The sequence below is a fragment of the Balearica regulorum genome, chromosome 4 (genome assembly GCF_011004875.1).
Source record: "Balearica regulorum gibbericeps isolate bBalReg1 chromosome 4, bBalReg1.pri, whole genome shotgun sequence".
NCBI classification, from domain to species: domain Eukaryota; kingdom Metazoa; phylum Chordata; class Aves; order Gruiformes; family Gruidae; genus Balearica; species Balearica regulorum.
Window position 1 is genome coordinate 46,894,369 of NC_046187.1, and position 15,651 is coordinate 46,910,019.

Genomic DNA, 15,651 nt, shown 5'->3' on the forward strand with positions numbered 1-15,651 from the left:
TTAGGTTTTCTTGTAGAGTTGTAAGTTATGGTTATTTGCATAAATAAGGATAATTTTGGCCTTACTTTTTGTCTGGTAAAGGGCATGGATTCCGGTATTACTGGTGGATGCAAAATGTAGTATCTCCGCACTTCGGTATGTAATATTCATCAAGGAACCTAAGTTAAGTCAAGGCTCTCTCCACTGGTCCTCTGTGAGCAAATACCAGGTGGTTCTTGACAAACAGGGAGAGTGGCACCCCAATTACTTCTTCCTCTATTTCAAAATTGAAGCGGGAAGCCTACCCATGCTGTTAGTGTTGTGTGTTGCTGTCTATTTCTGATAAGAGGTTTCCAGACACTGAACGTCAGAGGGACTTGCAGCCTGGACAGAAGCAGCCTAGACTGAGTGGGGCTTCTGGTACTTTCCTTTGCCTGCCCTTACCCGCCAAGCGCAGGCACGTTTCTGGGGCACCGTTCTGAGATGCTCCATCCCGCCCCATTCACAGGACAGGGAGTCCACTTACGTAATTCTGACTCTTCAGAGATCACATAAAGCCAAAGGTACCTAACTGGGAAGAGCCAAAATCATTCCATTTCGCCCTTGGAAATGCACTTAAACATAGCTTGAATGCTTTTTATCTCCCCTCCATATGAATGTACTTTGAGCTGGTTTATGGCTTCACTGAGATATCTCATATAGCCCCTTGCATTAGGTTGTGTAATCAACTTTTATTGCAAAAATATCAGCAGGTATGCATGCAAAATATTTGTCATTTGATGTGTAAACAACCCTCCATTTACTCTCTCTGTTATGTACTCACCTACTTGCCTAGAATAGCCTTCCATAGTTGGCTTGTGATTTTGTTTCTTTCTGAGTTTGGAGAGAGATGTCAGGACGTAGCTGGATGCACTTTAAATTAATGATGAAGCACTGGATCGCTATTTATTCTCTAATTTAATCCAAAATGTAAATAATTGTCTTGAAATTCTCTTACCTGCTTACTTGTGGGAAGTATTTTCTGTGAAGGGTGAGAGGCAATTAAAGTGCTAAATCTGTTTTAACTCTTGTAGGAATTCTGTCTTTGTGGCGGAAGGTGTATTTAAATGAATGGTTTAATGATGTATGAGATTAGACTTGACTCTGTTAGGTGAACTACCTGAAAGACATACTATATATCATGTTAAAATACTTAAAACGCTGTCGTTGAGATGCATACGCTATTATTTAACTTGGATACTTGAGAATAAGGGTATGATTTCAACCTGGGATGCTGTTACCTGTGTGTTCTTAAAAGGTTGGTGAATAGGGACTAGGTATCATGTCCCCACTAGGGCCATGAAGAGTGGTGGTTTTGTTTCCCCTCCTTCACGGGCAGTAGTGTTAGCTGGAGGGTTTGCCTAGCACGAGTGGAACAATGTAAGCTGAAATAACATTTGTTGCAGATACTCTGCAGAGTCTTGTTGGACAACAAAATGCCCGTCACGGTGTAGTGAAAGTGTTCAATGCGTTGCAAGAAAGGAAGGCTAACAAGCATCTACTCTATGTGAGTAACCAAAGAAGTAGCCTTTTAATTTTATAATCCTGTCAATTGCTGAGCTCTGCTCACTCAGTATTAAAGTCTGGAGTTTGTGTTTTTGCAGAAATGTTGGACTATTGTTCCGTGTGCAAGTAACTTTGTTTTTTTTGTTAAGTCAGAAAAGATGTACTTGGTTCCATCATTTGACTAATTTTGAATAATAAAAAGCTGTTTAAGTTTAAAACCAATGTTACTTTTGTCTAAAAGAGATTCTCTACCACATCCAACTTGCCTAACTTCATAAGGTGCAAACTAATTTCTTCATATAGCTGAGAAAAATAAACATACCGTGGAGATCCTAGGGAAGGAGAGCTCCAGGACTGTTTCCCAGTTAGGACATGACAGCCCTCCAGAAGTCCCACTCCTCTACTGTTGGTTGGGACTGGACGGAGTATGCAGCTGGATCCAAGTATACCACCTTCACTCTCAGTCTCTTCTGGCTCATTTCCTTCAGCAGCCCATCACATAGCGCAGCCTCAGCACTGGAGATGGTGCAGCCTGCTCAGGAGGTGCACGCCCTGGTGCTTGCTTAGCTAGCTACTGCGGCTTCCACAGAACAGCCCCAGTTTATACGGGGTGGGGAATCCTCATCTGAAAGCAGCTGCTCGTGGCACTTGCCTTCTTTCACCCTTAAGACATTTCCCATATTATCTGTAGGGTGCATGCTAGCTTCAGGATGAGAGAAAAGTAGTTGCATGAATGATGAGTGGAATGACCTTACATGCTTCTGTTATCTGTCATGCTCTGAACATGTCAGAAAGGAAAAAGACATTCTCATTTGGCACCTGTGCTCATCTTAACTCTTTTCTCTTTTTCAGGTTTTGCTGGAACTGCTGCTAACTGAACTGTGTCCTGAGCTAAGAGCTCATGTAGAGCAGCTTAATGCCACTTAGGTTTGAATCTGCACAATTGGACCACTAGGGAAATGTCTATGTCCAATAATAGACATGAAACTTATTTTCCTCTTTTCCATAGAGGGCTGAGGACTATGATTATTTTTAGCGTTTTTCTTTCCTCTTGAGTTTTTTGTGAAGTAAAGACTTGAAAAGATCTGATGCTGTAGTAGGGTAGACAAAACAATGCTGTATAGTTGCCAATTTTTATTTAAATTGTTCTATTTGACTACTCTTCTGTTTCAAGTATAGATTGAAAAATAAATGTTCATATAAGCTGAAAGAAACCAGAAAATATTTTAAACATTTATGAAAAGAAATTTTGCTTATAGTGGTTAACTAATGAATGTTGTACAGTTCTAATCTCCTCACTGAGGATTTGAGCATTCCTTTTTTCTTGTGTATTGAAAAAGCCTTGTCGTGCAATACTACATGTAAAGCTATTGTGAAAATTTTATCAATTTTGTTTTTACCAAAGATTTCCCTTAGTTTGAAGCATTTGTAAGCAATAAATAACACAACTGGATTGCAGTACTTGATAATGAGGCTGTACTGACAACAATGAATGAGTTTGACAGCACTAGTTTTGTAAGGAATATTTACGTTACATTGAAGTCTGTGTCAAAAATATGTATTGTAAACTGGTATGTCCTAACAGAATGCCTGTGTTAAATGTTAGTTCAGAGATTAGCGCTTATGAATTGCTTCTATGAATGATTAAGTAGACATTTAATTAAACCATTCTAATAACTTCCCTGATACTACTCAGGGCTGTTTTATTCAAATACCCCAATTTCAAACAACCTTCGAATCTTTCCCGTATTTTATACAAGGAAAGAAAATGATGTCTTCAGTGTCTTTTTTAATTTATGTAAAAACATGTAAATATGGTCTTAATGCACATCTAAATAATTAAACATCATCAAAAATCCCTAGGTGACACTCATTACTTTCTTTCAAATTCAGTACAGTTGTGCTCTTAGAAAAACTACTTGCAGTTAAGACTGGCTATAGTTTAAGGTACACAAAGTCTGTATGCTATATTTAAATCAATATTTTAAGTAACACCTAACCTTCTGTTCCAACAGTTTCAAAAAAGTTTTCAAGTCACGACACAGTCCTAAGAAGGCAGCCAAATTCTGCACATACAAAGTTTTACAAATAAATAGGTATTTAGAAATGTGCACACTTACCATAGCAATCAGTAAAATTTACTAGTGTTTAATCAAAGTATCTTTTGGTAAAAGATTCAGCATAACATCGCTCAGGCAGACACGCTCCCAGCCAAAAGGCTTTTGACTATTTCTAATACAAACACAGGCAGCATAAATGCAATATGAAGGAGGATTGAGAACAAGCTTCGTGCAGAGGACACATATATTGAATCTTTTCATACTAATGGTTTTTTTGATAGCTCTGTAAGTAATGTTTTCTAGTTTTAGAAGTTTACATGGTTTGAACTGTAAAGCTTAGTGTCATACAGGCCAATTTCCAACTTTGAATCTCGGCAGTCTAAGAGTGTAACGTGGTGAGACACATAAGTAGATCTAGATGCATTAGAAAAGCCTGTGAAAGAAAGTATACACAGCACTAGCAAAGGTAAGAGTTAAGAATGGTCACGACCTGTGAATGGGTTGTATGTGAAAACTAGACAAGTTCAAGTTTTTCAGAATATTAAAATTTAATGTTTAAATACTAAAAATGCAGAAAAGGAAACAACCATTTTCATCTGGTTTTGGTTTGATTCATGTGCTATATAGCAGTATGACATTAAGAAAACACAGGACACTTGTCCCAGTAAAATGTCCTTGATAAACCTTATGTCTTCAATGCCATTTTTGAAAAGTCTGCCTTTGCCTCATCTCAGTTAAAGAGCGTGAGCTTTTTGCTTTCTGTTTTCTTAGATAAAAAAGAATTGCTAAATTGCTTTAAGTAATAATTTATAGAAAGTTGCAAGCAGTAAATAATGAGCAGTCTATAATTGCTGGAGATTAAAGATGGTTTACTCTAGGAAATACATTTATGTACCAGTCACAGCTAAAGGAAACACTAAATTCTCCCAAGATTAGCTGCCAGTTCAAGGTCAGAAGCCACAGCAGGATCCAGAAGGCATGCCTTTGAAAACAAAGAATAGGGAGTTCTAGTTTATAGCTAAAATAAAATTTATGTTGTCAATATAACATTAATAAGGTCTTTAAGTTTGGGTGACATAATCTGAGGTAATCATCTTGTTAAAATATTAAAGAATTAATATATTCAGCTTTAAATCCCTGTTTCTGATGCCATGCAAGAAGAATTCAGTATTTAAAATGAGCATTCTTGACTATAGTGTTAGGCTTGGTTTTATTTTTTTTATTCTGTTTGTTGGTATGGCATGTGCTGGTACCACAGTCAGCAACATAAATCTGCTTACAGATTGTATGGGTTTCGTTCACTTCCATCATCTATTTCAGTACCCTCTGGGATGCCCATCTTCTCTTCCTTGCCTCTTTCAAAACTGACTGGGTCAAGAAGGCTAGGCCAAAAATGTAGCTGAACAGTTAATTAAAAATGCAGACATGATTTTCATTTTAAGTGGGTATAATTGTACAGTTGGAATTATTTTCCAGGTACAAAAGAAACTGAACATACCCAGAAGTCTTGTCTTTTACTTGCTCTAAAGTTACTGCTTCTGGTAACTTCCTCATTTATTTTCTGTCCCTGCTCTTGATGTAGAGGTGTGTGGCACCAGTCAATAGAAATCATCTCTTTTTATACTAGGATGCTAGTGATATTCCTAGGTCAGTCTCAGATGTACAGCTAGCGAACAATGAATGAAAGTTGTAATTTTCAGTTGTGGTAGTTACACTAGGCCTGATGGGAGACAGCGGGAAGGGCTATCCTCTCACAAAGCCATGCAGCAGTGCAATCCTGAGGGGCCTCTTCCATACCTTAAGACTTATCTACGACTACTGGCTACTGCTATTATTTAGCAGATTCATCTTCTAGAAGCTATTATTGATCTTTTTCCTCAAGCAATAAACCTTACTTCAACTTTAGAACTTTCAAAAAATGTGACCCGTTTCCCCCCCATGTATCAGTGAGAGTAGATCCTCAGCTATCGGTAACAATGTAAACATAAAAATAGCATGACAACCAGTTATGACTGATTTAAATACTGTTAATGAATGTTGTAACTGTTAGGGAATCTAAAGCAGAGGAAAAGTTATGGGTTTGCAGTTTGAGATAATGACAGACAGCAAATCAATTTGGGATAAAATTATTCGAATCAAATAGCTGATTTATCTTGCAAGTTACTGAGCTCTTTTCTGTGGTGATTATCACAGATACTGTTTTTTAGTTTGGCAAAATGCGTTGTTTGCTTAAACAAGCGGGCAGACATTAACCCTTCAAGACTATTTTTAGTAGGTTTCAATGTACTTTCATCACTCTTCATTTGCACAGATGGTTTTTGGTTTGGGGGATTTTTTTACATAAATAATGTTGGAGTCTTTAACCAAACAGCAAGTTTAAAGCCTCAAATCCAAGGTATCACTCAATTTCATGAGATATAAATTAGTCTGTAAGACTTTCCCAACTTACCTTAGAATAGTATTTTTTAGCAGCGGCTTGGTCTTGCTGTACACCTAGGCCAAGCTGGAGGCACCTAGCCAAGTAGAAAGCAGCCATAGCCGCCCCCTTGGCTACGTATGTAGGAAGACAATCAGTTGTCTTTGCTAGCATACTGATGTCATCGTTTTCTGTAATCCTGTTGTGGAAGTTACAGCGTTAGGTTAGATAATGCTATTTCAAGCCATAATTTTTGTCAACCATATATGACTTGACAAAGCCTCCTTTCCATTTACATCATTATCCAAAAGAAGCTGAAATTTGCATCTACTCAGCAGCCTGATGAGGATTCTTCTGTTCAGTATTTGATTTGAAGTTATGTCTTAGTTGAATATTGTGATATTAAATAGCAAAGAAATCTGTAACTTTTGCAGTCACTTTCACTATAGTCACACTAGTTATAAAAGGCAGCATATTTTACACTAATTATTCCTATTAAAGTATTTCATGGAAATTAGTATATATATGTGGAAGAAAGGCAAAGCTCTTACTTCAGGTAATTGAGCAACCTCATCTAGTGGAAGATGTCCCTGCCCACAGCAGGTGGGTGGAAGCAGATGATCTTTAAAGGGCCAACCTAAACAATTCCATGATGCCATCATTTTAAAATTCCAAGTTCTTCCTAGGATATTGACAAATCATAGTGATCTGAAGATCTTGGACATACTCGAGAGCCTCAAGTTATAAGACCCAGTATGACAACCATTTATGACTGTTTCAGCTCAATTATTTTCTTTCTTCTACATGCATCTGTCTGCTTGCTGTGCCCTTATTTTCAGCATGTTGTTTTTACTAAGAACCATTGTAAGAATCAGAGGGACAAAGACAACATTGTTTTAACTATCAGGCTATAATTACCTAGTATTGTTATTATAATATTAGGTACAACATTTTCTAAGTGGGAATTGATTTTTTTCTAACTGTTGTCTTAAGACAGAAACCCCCAAGACCCATGTCCTTTTCAGATACCAAACAGTAATTATATGCTTCTTCACACATCATTTTAGTTGTTGTTTGTGTTAAATAGTCACAGACTTGATTGATAGAAAAAAGAAAGAAAAGTGCAGGTTATTTCAGTTTATAGCTGCTCCCTATAAATCAGCATTTATGAAAGATTATTCTGAAGTAATCCTCTGCAAGTCAGTGCCTGCTAAATCACTTGAATGTGTTGGGAGCAATGTTCTCCCACCTAATTTGGTCCCATTAACAAATACAGTAACACAACAGAAAAAAGCCAACAAAAACCCCAAAGACGTATTAGCAAGAGTATTCAAATATAATAACAGTAACCTATTTCCTCTTTTATCTTTCTTGATACACAGCAATTTTACCTTCTTTTCCAAAGATACACAATAGGATGCTGATGCAAATAACAATACCCAGTCAAGTCAGGCAAAAATTCTAGTTCAGCACAGTTGACTTCAAGAACATACCACAGCAATGGGTAAGTAAAACTGTATAAGATAGCAGCATTGGTATTTGAAGTATCAGTAGCTAATCTAGGCTCCAAATATTAGGCATGGCTATACTGTACATAATCACATACTGTTTGTATGTACATAATGTAACAAACTGCGTAGTTGGTATGAACATAGGGCAAAAAAAATTTAAGAGAAAAGGTATTGATGCTTGATGCAACTGGTTGAACTGCTATGAGATTTTTGCCCTCGAGGCCAACTGCAATCCCAATTAAGCAGAACTCTTTCAAGTATGGTGGCAGTATCTTTTGGTTCAGAAATTGTCGTTTCTGGCTACAGTATGGGATATCATTGCTATTTTCTGCAATCACAATTGCAGCTGATGAAGTACACTTTTTACTTGTCAGAATAATCTGTGCAGCACTGGCTGGAGGGGCTGCATTCCAAGCCACACAAGCTAGACTGGACTGGATAGCTGTCAGTCTATTTGCAGTGCAAGAGAAAGAAAAGCAGCAGTTCGGAGAGAAAACAATCCTTTTTCAGCAATGAGTATAGCAAACAGCATTCGTCGCTGCCCTACTGAATTACCAGAGCTGCTGCTATGCAGTGGTATATACAGGGTGCAGCTTCTGAAAAATGGTAAGTTGTGATGTATTTATGCTAGGCAGCAGCAGCTTCATAAACATACCACAAAAAGCACAAATGCTGTTGTGTGCAGCTTCTATAAGTAGTCAGTCTGTCTGCATCTCATTTCCAGCAAATTAATAATCTGATTGACAGATGAACTTTTAACATATACTGGCCAGCTCTAGAGGTTTGTCACAGATATGTGCTGTTTATCAGCTCCAGAACTGGCACTAACATTGCTTTTCTCCTCCATGACTATTTCAAGATACAGAAACTTGATCCAGACTGGCTATTTTAAATATTGCAGCCTATAACAGAAGTCACTATCTCTGCAATACACGTGTATGTAGGTAGAGCATCAAGCCCTGCAGTGACTGCCTGTGAAAAGGCCAGGTGGTGCTGCCTGTGGCTCAGACCAGTACCTCTAGGCGAGCAGATCACCACCAGAACCCACTTGTGTGCTGATGCCTATTTTGTGGTCCAGGCTTAAAAATCCATACGGGGTATGGATCCCCATAAGCAGCAACTGATGAAAAGCTAAAGGGTGGTAACTTGGCACTGTGTGTGGCCTCTACTTCTAGGTCCTAGGCCGTGCTGCTCAGAGTAGCTTACTGGAGGATCCCACCCGGTATCAATGCTTGCATTTCCTGTAGAGGACACAGGAACTGGACCAAAGCGCAGTGAGCCACAGAGCAGGGAAATGATGGAGTGGAAGACAGTGGGTAGAAATGATGTTAAGATGTGAGAGGTGGAAAGTGGAAGAGTTCAAAGTATGAAAGGGGTTTAAAATGGAACAGTGAAGGCAGGAGCCTAGAGGAGATTGTGGACTGAGAAGACAGGAAGGCAGGGTTGCATGTGGGCTTCTACTTGGGATTCTAGTTCAAGGCTGTTCTGCTTCACACAAAGAAAAGTTAAACTCTACTAAGTAATTGAAAACCTCATAGTATTAATTTTGTCTGTGATTTGTTATTCCCTCTTTAAAGATGAGGTTTTGCAATTCATTAGCTCAAATGTCTCTTGAATTTGAGAGACAAGAGCATGAACTTATTAATCCTTTTAATTGGAGTTACTTGGTCTTACATGAAGAACCATAATAAAAAAGAAAACAAAATTAACTTCACCTTTTGGCTACTGCAGCAGCTGTTGAGTAAAATTTTCTATTGTAATAATATTCCACAAGATGGCCTTGAGCATAGATGTTTCCACGTTCTGCTGCTTCTCTCATACACTCCAAAGCAGCTTTAGTGTTTTGACATATACCTTGTCCATAGAGATACATAACACCAAGTGCACCCTGTGATTCCAGATTTCCATTGCCACATGCTTCTGAATGCCAGAAAAAGGCCTAAACAAGAGGCACAGAGTTGGAGGATATATGTACTTTAGCTGCTTTTCTCACATACGGTTTCCATAAAAGCTTTTACATCAACCATCCTGTAAGAAGTGCTTACACATAAAAGAAAGCAGAATCCTTGTAAGGCTTTTAAACCTGCTTCATTTACTGTCAGTGCTGTCAATTAGTGGCACCTGCTTGAGTTCTGAAGGTTACCAAAGCTGACAAAACTTAAATCCATTCTATCATTCTCCCCAATTCTCCCACTAAAAAAAAAAAAAAAATAATCTGGGCTAGCAGTGTCAAGTGAGTCAAAATGAGGGATTCTGGCCGTCTGTTCATATAGGCTTATATGGATGACAATGCCTAGCTATATTTAAAATACAGCTTTCAGAGTCAAATGTATCACTGTAACCTTTCTGTGAAATTCAAAATTAATTGGGACTCAAGAAACTCAAAAGGTACAAGTGGGCTTTACCTTCTTCAGATCTTTTAGAACTGACACAGAGTAAAGCATTCCTAAAGTACTCTGGGCCTTTACACTTGCTTTTGGATTTCCGTGGTCTGCAGCAATAAGCCACAACCTAAGAAAATGGGGACAAAGAAAGTTTAAGTAACACAGAATCTTATATTTGTCAGGAAAATTACTGACTGCTGTTACCTTTCAGCCTCTTCAGTTGACTGCTTAACACCGCATCCTTCATAATACGCTCTGCCAAGATTGTATGCAGCTGCAAACTTCAAGTGTCTTGCTTTTGGGGAATCAGAGTAGAGTATTTTCTTCATATATTCCACTCCTCTTTCCTAAAATTGAGACATTTTAGTTATTACATTCAGGCTGTGAAGAGGATGGAATAAAGTACCTGAGAATCCACTAACTTCTGTAAGACAGGTCATTTTTCCGCTTTGAAGAAAGGCTGAGTGAGGCATACTGGTAGGACGGTCTGGAGAACAGTGTCATGTCATGCCAAAGCAGAACTGATCTTTGGTTATGAGACAGCCCCTAGATTTTTGACGTATTTTTAATGTGAAACATTTCCTTATAAATGTTCCTCTGATATTATGTCACTCTTGATTGATAAAAATTTTCTCAAAAATATTCTTTAGCTTACATAAATGGATATCACATCCTAAACTTGCTACATTTTCAATTTTAGACTTCTGTAAGCTTTTTCATATTGCATAATGTATCTGAAATCATTAAACACCCTTAACAGAAGGCAAAGTGATACAATAGGACACTCTGGAGTCTCTCCATTAAAAATACCTTAGATTCATAATGGACAAAAGAAAAGATAATGTTAAATAAGTGAATGGAAAATGTTGAATATGAGCAGCTGTGTGGTATAGCATCTTGGACCTCAAAAATACTTTGGAAACAAGATTTACACTGTTAGGATTTAGCATGGACACCCTGCTTAAATACACTAGAAACAGTCTTTTTATAAAAGGTTCCTCTTTTATTCACTTACATAGTAATACACAAAAAAGAAAGAAACCTTACTAAAATGTTTATTTACAAGTAAACCAGTGTGGTAATTATACAGGCATACGGCATACAGAACAAACAAACCACCTCTAAAACCCAGCAGAATATTTTCTGCTGTGCTGACAATCCCCTAAGCACCAGACAAGAGTCTGATTTGTTAATACACTGTTTGGTTCAATTTTTTTTTTGCCTGCCCATCTTGTTATCTACCCTTTCTTTCATCCTATTTATATTCTTTCCTCATACTACTCTTTAAGATCATGTTCTCCAATAAATTAACTCTCTTCTTATTGTAGAAATTCATTCCTTTGTCTTCCTTTTTTTGGTAATGTAATTCTTCAATTTGATTCTTTGAATTCTTCAAATTCTTCAAATGTAACTCTTCGTTTGTCTAATTTAAAAAGATTACTGACAGAAGCACAATGTTCTTTAGCATCCGTGCTAAGAGAATAGAAAGTACCTTAAAAAGCGTATTTGTGCAACAGATGTTTTATACTTTGAAATGTAGTTGTTTGATTTCCATTTTTACACATCTTTTCATTTATATACACTGCTTATTAAAAAGTAATAATAGCAATTTTTAAACATAGCTTCCACACAAAGTACAACCAAACTCTTAGAAGTTATATTTTAAAATACAAGTTTATTATAGCTATTTTTGAGAACTTCTTCAGCCCAGAACCCTCTCTCTTCAGTGATGCTTTATAAACATCTGTACTTTATGAAACTCATTCTAAATCAAAGACCTGCTTATTTTAAACTAAATAATCAAGCTTACAAAGAAGCTTTTAGTAATTGTCAGCTAATATTAAAAGAAAAGTAAAAAGTCTACAGCTAGATTACTCACAGGGTCTTCTTTAGTGCCTAGTCCATCGTAATACATTACACCAAGCTGATACATTGCTTGAAAATCTGTATCCTTGATTTTTTCGAATTGTATTAATGCTTCTTCATACAACCCCTGGGAAAGACAGAATAAACAATGAAGTACACAGAACGAAGAGTACCTAGGGCAGCTTAACTCTCCAGTAGATATCCTCTTGCAGTTTTTCAACCTGGAGCGTTTCCCTCATGAACAAAGAGCAACAAATTGCAACAATTGTAGAAGTGGCAGAAAACAGAAATAGAGTAAGTCAACAACCACAAGAAAGTTGGATAGGGTGGAAGCACTTAGGAGTTTCAAACAAGTTTTCATTGGTTTTATATATATATTTCTAAAAACTCTAAATATAATTACTGTTACACAAATTGACTATATACTATACTTTTCCTTCAAATTTTCTGTATGTTTTGATAAAATAATACCAGACTGCAAAAGCTTAGAACTGAGCAATAGTTTGACAGTCAAACATCCTCACAATGACAAAATCCCCCTTGTTAATATTGCCCAAACTATTAATTGTCTAAACTACTGATTGTCTCAGGAGTTTAACCATTATGACTGTGTAGGCTTTGTATTTTTTTTTACGAATGCTGGAAAAAACCCAGTGCCTTTTTACAACCAACTGTCATGAGTATGAGAAAAAGAAGTATGGGAGGCACCTGTACTGTCACCTTTCCTGAGAATTTAGTGCTACAAGAAGGAGTCCTGTGGCTCTGATCAGGCAGTGATTTTTTTCTAACATCTGAAATTGCCGTACTATGAGAACATGCATTTTTAGGCAATACAGACATATGTCCAAAAATCTGGAAATTAAAACCTGCTCAAAGAATAAATTTAGGGATGGACAGCAATATATAACATGGGCATCCAAGCCAGCTCATCAAGAAACAGGCAGGCCTTCAGCTCCATGGGGTCAGTCTTGATCATGCCAAAATCAGGCAATTCATTAAAAAAAACATAAAGGACAGGGCCCAGAAAGCACAAACCCTGAGTTAATTCTGTTCCTGCTGGAAACTCTGAGACTGATTTACACTGTGCCACTAGCTTCACTATAAACAGACTGAATCCATGCACATCACATTTGAAAATACATGAATCAGGACTTGTACTGTGTTCTTTTCCATCTTCCTGAACTGACTTATTCTAGTTTTCACAAGAAATTGAGGTTTAAGTTCACCTGCCAGCCAGCCTTACACTGTTCCCTGAGCATTGACTTTCAAATACATGGGTGACCAATTTCAGCCAAAGTGGACAGGGACAGAAATTTCAGAGATAACATGTTTCAAACAAGTTTCATCAAAACTGGTGGGTAGGTAGGGAACAAAGCTGTGTCTTGGGTCAGGGACAGTCAGCTGGCCAAAAAACAACTCAGCTTGCAAGTTAGCTGTAGGGATAGACTGCCGCATACTTCTCTGGTCCTTAGGACACCTGGGAGGGAACTGGAAGACACCACTAGATGCTTGGGGAACACCTGGTGATTTTCACGTGAAAAAACCAGGCATAGGCATCTCTTGCAGGTTTTTAAGGTGTCTCTTTTTCCACTGAAATAGTATTGAAAATTGTCAGCTTTATAATGTATACTTAAAAGAAGGAAACCACAACCTCTTCGTAGTAGAGCTGTCCTTTCAGAAAGTGTGCCAGCGGGTCTCCACCTGCCGTTCTCTTCGCCAACAGCTCCTCTGCTTTTGCAAATAAAGCAGCACGGCTGCAGTTCTCTGCTTAAAAATAGACACACATTTGGGTTTTTTTTGTCAAAACAGATGGAACAGCATCAGTAAGCACGCTAAAGGTCTGAAGCTGGCGGTGTCCCCTTTTTATTACATTTTCTAAAAGAATAAGAGGAAAGAGAGGGGTAGTTGATAAAAAGGAAAAGTTCAGGGAGGACAACCTGACCCTTGTGAACGTTAAGTTCGCCATGGAAGAGCTTAAAAGCCAGGCTGTACGAAAGAGGGGACTCCACAAAGTACCTTCCAGTGTCGGCTGGGAAGCAGCAAGGCTGGGGGCCCCTCCTAGGCCCGGCTCCAGCCCGGCCCGCGGGGCCCTGCCGGGGCGGCTGAGGTGCGGGGGGGCGGCTCTGCAGGCCGGCCCCGTACCTGCCGCCTCGGGGCCGGGCTGGCCGCTCCAAGCCCGGGGCAGGCGCTCGCTGCGCAGCTTCATCCCGCCCCGGCAGCGAGCGGCCTCCCGGGAGGCCAGCGGGCGGGAGGGAGCGAAGGCCGGAACCCGGGCCCGGCCCGCCGGGTAACGGACACTCGGAGCTCCACAGCGGCCCTTGCCGGTGGCGGTTGTCCCTCTTGCTGTCTGCCAGCCCCCCGCAGCCCAGCCTGCTCCATAGCCGGTCCTTGGAGCCCACGACCTTCGCCAAGGCAGAAGGAAGATGGGGAAAGTAATGTTTGTATTTTCTCTTTGGGTTTTGGTCCATTTTCCGAAAGAAAAAGTGACGGTGCTGTGTAGGCCAGGCGTCTGTGCAAGTAACATTTCTGGCTGGTGGCCAGTGCCAAACTGCGAAAATACGTGATGGGATAGGGCAGGCTGCCATTTGGGCATCTACTGGGCCTTTCCTACTACCTGCCGAACCTGTTGCAAATTAAACACAGAAGCCCAAAATGCTCTGCAGAAAGTGGTTATAGGCAAAAATAACAGAAACTCGGAATGCAATTCAGTTAAAAGGACCCTAGGCCATGAAACTTAAGTCCAGCAAATGGGAGTTCACTACTTGCAGTGATCAGAGACTATTCCATGTAATGTAGCTTGTTTTCCTCATATAGATACTATAACTAACTTAAGGAGGATAATTGACAGAAAATGTTGTTTTAAGCTGATTTCTCCTGAAATCATGGAACCATAGAATGGTTTGGGTTGGAAGGGACCTTAAAGATCACCTAGTTTCAACCCCCCTGCCATGGCCAGGGACACCCTCCACTAGACCAGGTTGCCCAAAGCCCCATCCAACCTGGCCTTGAACACTTCCTGGGAGGGGGCATCCACAGCTTCTCTGGGCAACCTGTTCCAGTGCCTCACCGCCCTCACAGTGAAGAATTTCTTCCTTATATATAAATCTAAATCTACCCTCTTTCAGCTTAAGGCCATTACCCCTTGTCCTATCACTACATGCCCTTGTAAACAGTCCCTCCCCATCTTTGCTGTATGCCCCTTCAGGTACTGGAAGGCTGCTATAAGGTCTCCCTGGAGCCTTTTCTTCTCCAGGCTGAACAACCCCAACTCTCTCAGCCTGTCTTCATAGGAAAGGTGCTCCAGCCCTCTGATCATCTTTGTGACCTTCCTCTGGACTCACTTCAACAGGTTCATGTCTTTATTCTGTTAGGGACCTCAGAGCTGGACACAGTACTGCAGGTGGGGTCTCAGGAATGCTGAGTAGAGGGGCAGAATCATCTCCCTCGACCTGCTGGTCATGCTTCTTTTGATGCAGCCCAGGATATGTTGGCTTTCTGGGTTGCAAGCGCACATTGCTGGCTCATGTTGAGCTTCTCATCCACCTACATCCCCAAGTCTTTCTCCTCAGGGCTGCTCTCAATCCATTCTCTGCCCAGCCTGTAGTTGTGCTTGGGATTGCCCTGACGCATGTGCAGGACCTTATACTTGGCCTTGTTGAATGAGATTTGCATGGGCCCACCTCTCAAGCCTGTCCCTCTGGATGGCATCCCTTCTCTCCAGCATTTTGACTGCACCACACAGCTTGGTGTCATTGGGAAACTTGCTGAGGGTGCACTCGATCCCACTGTTCATGTCGCTGACAAAGATGTTAAACTGTGCCGGTCCCAATAGCAACCCCTGAGGAACGCCACTCACCACTGTTCACCACTTGGACATCAAGCTGTTGACC

At 39.8% G+C, this 15,651-nt stretch overlaps 2 protein-coding genes across 4 annotated transcripts in view; one reads left to right on the forward strand and one right to left on the reverse strand.

The window, feature by feature from the left end:
- SNX25 (sorting nexin 25) overlaps positions 1–2,608 on the forward strand; it is an 87,139-nt gene extending 84,531 nt beyond the window's left edge. The window contains exons 18-19 of the mRNA XM_075751979.1: positions 1,425–1,525; positions 2,377–2,608. Of these exons, the coding sequence (XP_075608094.1) occupies positions 1,425–1,525; positions 2,377–2,451 (176 nt within the window). The 3' untranslated portion in view covers positions 2,452–2,608. The remainder of the gene's footprint in view (positions 1–1,424; positions 1,526–2,376) is intronic.
- LRP2BP (LRP2 binding protein) lies at positions 6–14,198 on the reverse strand. Of its 3 annotated transcripts, none has more exons than XM_075751982.1 (8): positions 13,778–14,198; positions 13,413–13,528; positions 11,775–11,888; positions 10,100–10,242; positions 9,917–10,022; positions 9,227–9,450; positions 6,034–6,199; positions 6–2,227 (listed from the first exon to the last, which is right to left on the reverse strand). In XM_075751982.1, exons 1-8 carry the CDS (start codon positions 13,965–13,967, stop codon positions 2,189–2,191), a joined length of 1,098 nt encoding a protein of 365 aa, XP_075608097.1. In that variant the 5' UTR covers positions 13,968–14,198; the 3' UTR covers positions 6–2,188. The 3 variants fall into 3 exon arrangements, with proteins under 3 accessions (XP_075608097.1, XP_075608095.1, XP_075608096.1); XM_075751980.1 differs by lacking the exon at positions 6–2,227 and adding an exon at positions 4,433–4,566 and having other exon boundaries at positions 13,778–14,184; XM_075751981.1 differs by lacking the exon at positions 6–2,227 and adding an exon at positions 4,433–4,566 and having other exon boundaries at positions 13,413–13,525; positions 13,778–14,182.
- Positions 14,199–15,651: the final 1,453 nt, after the last annotated feature.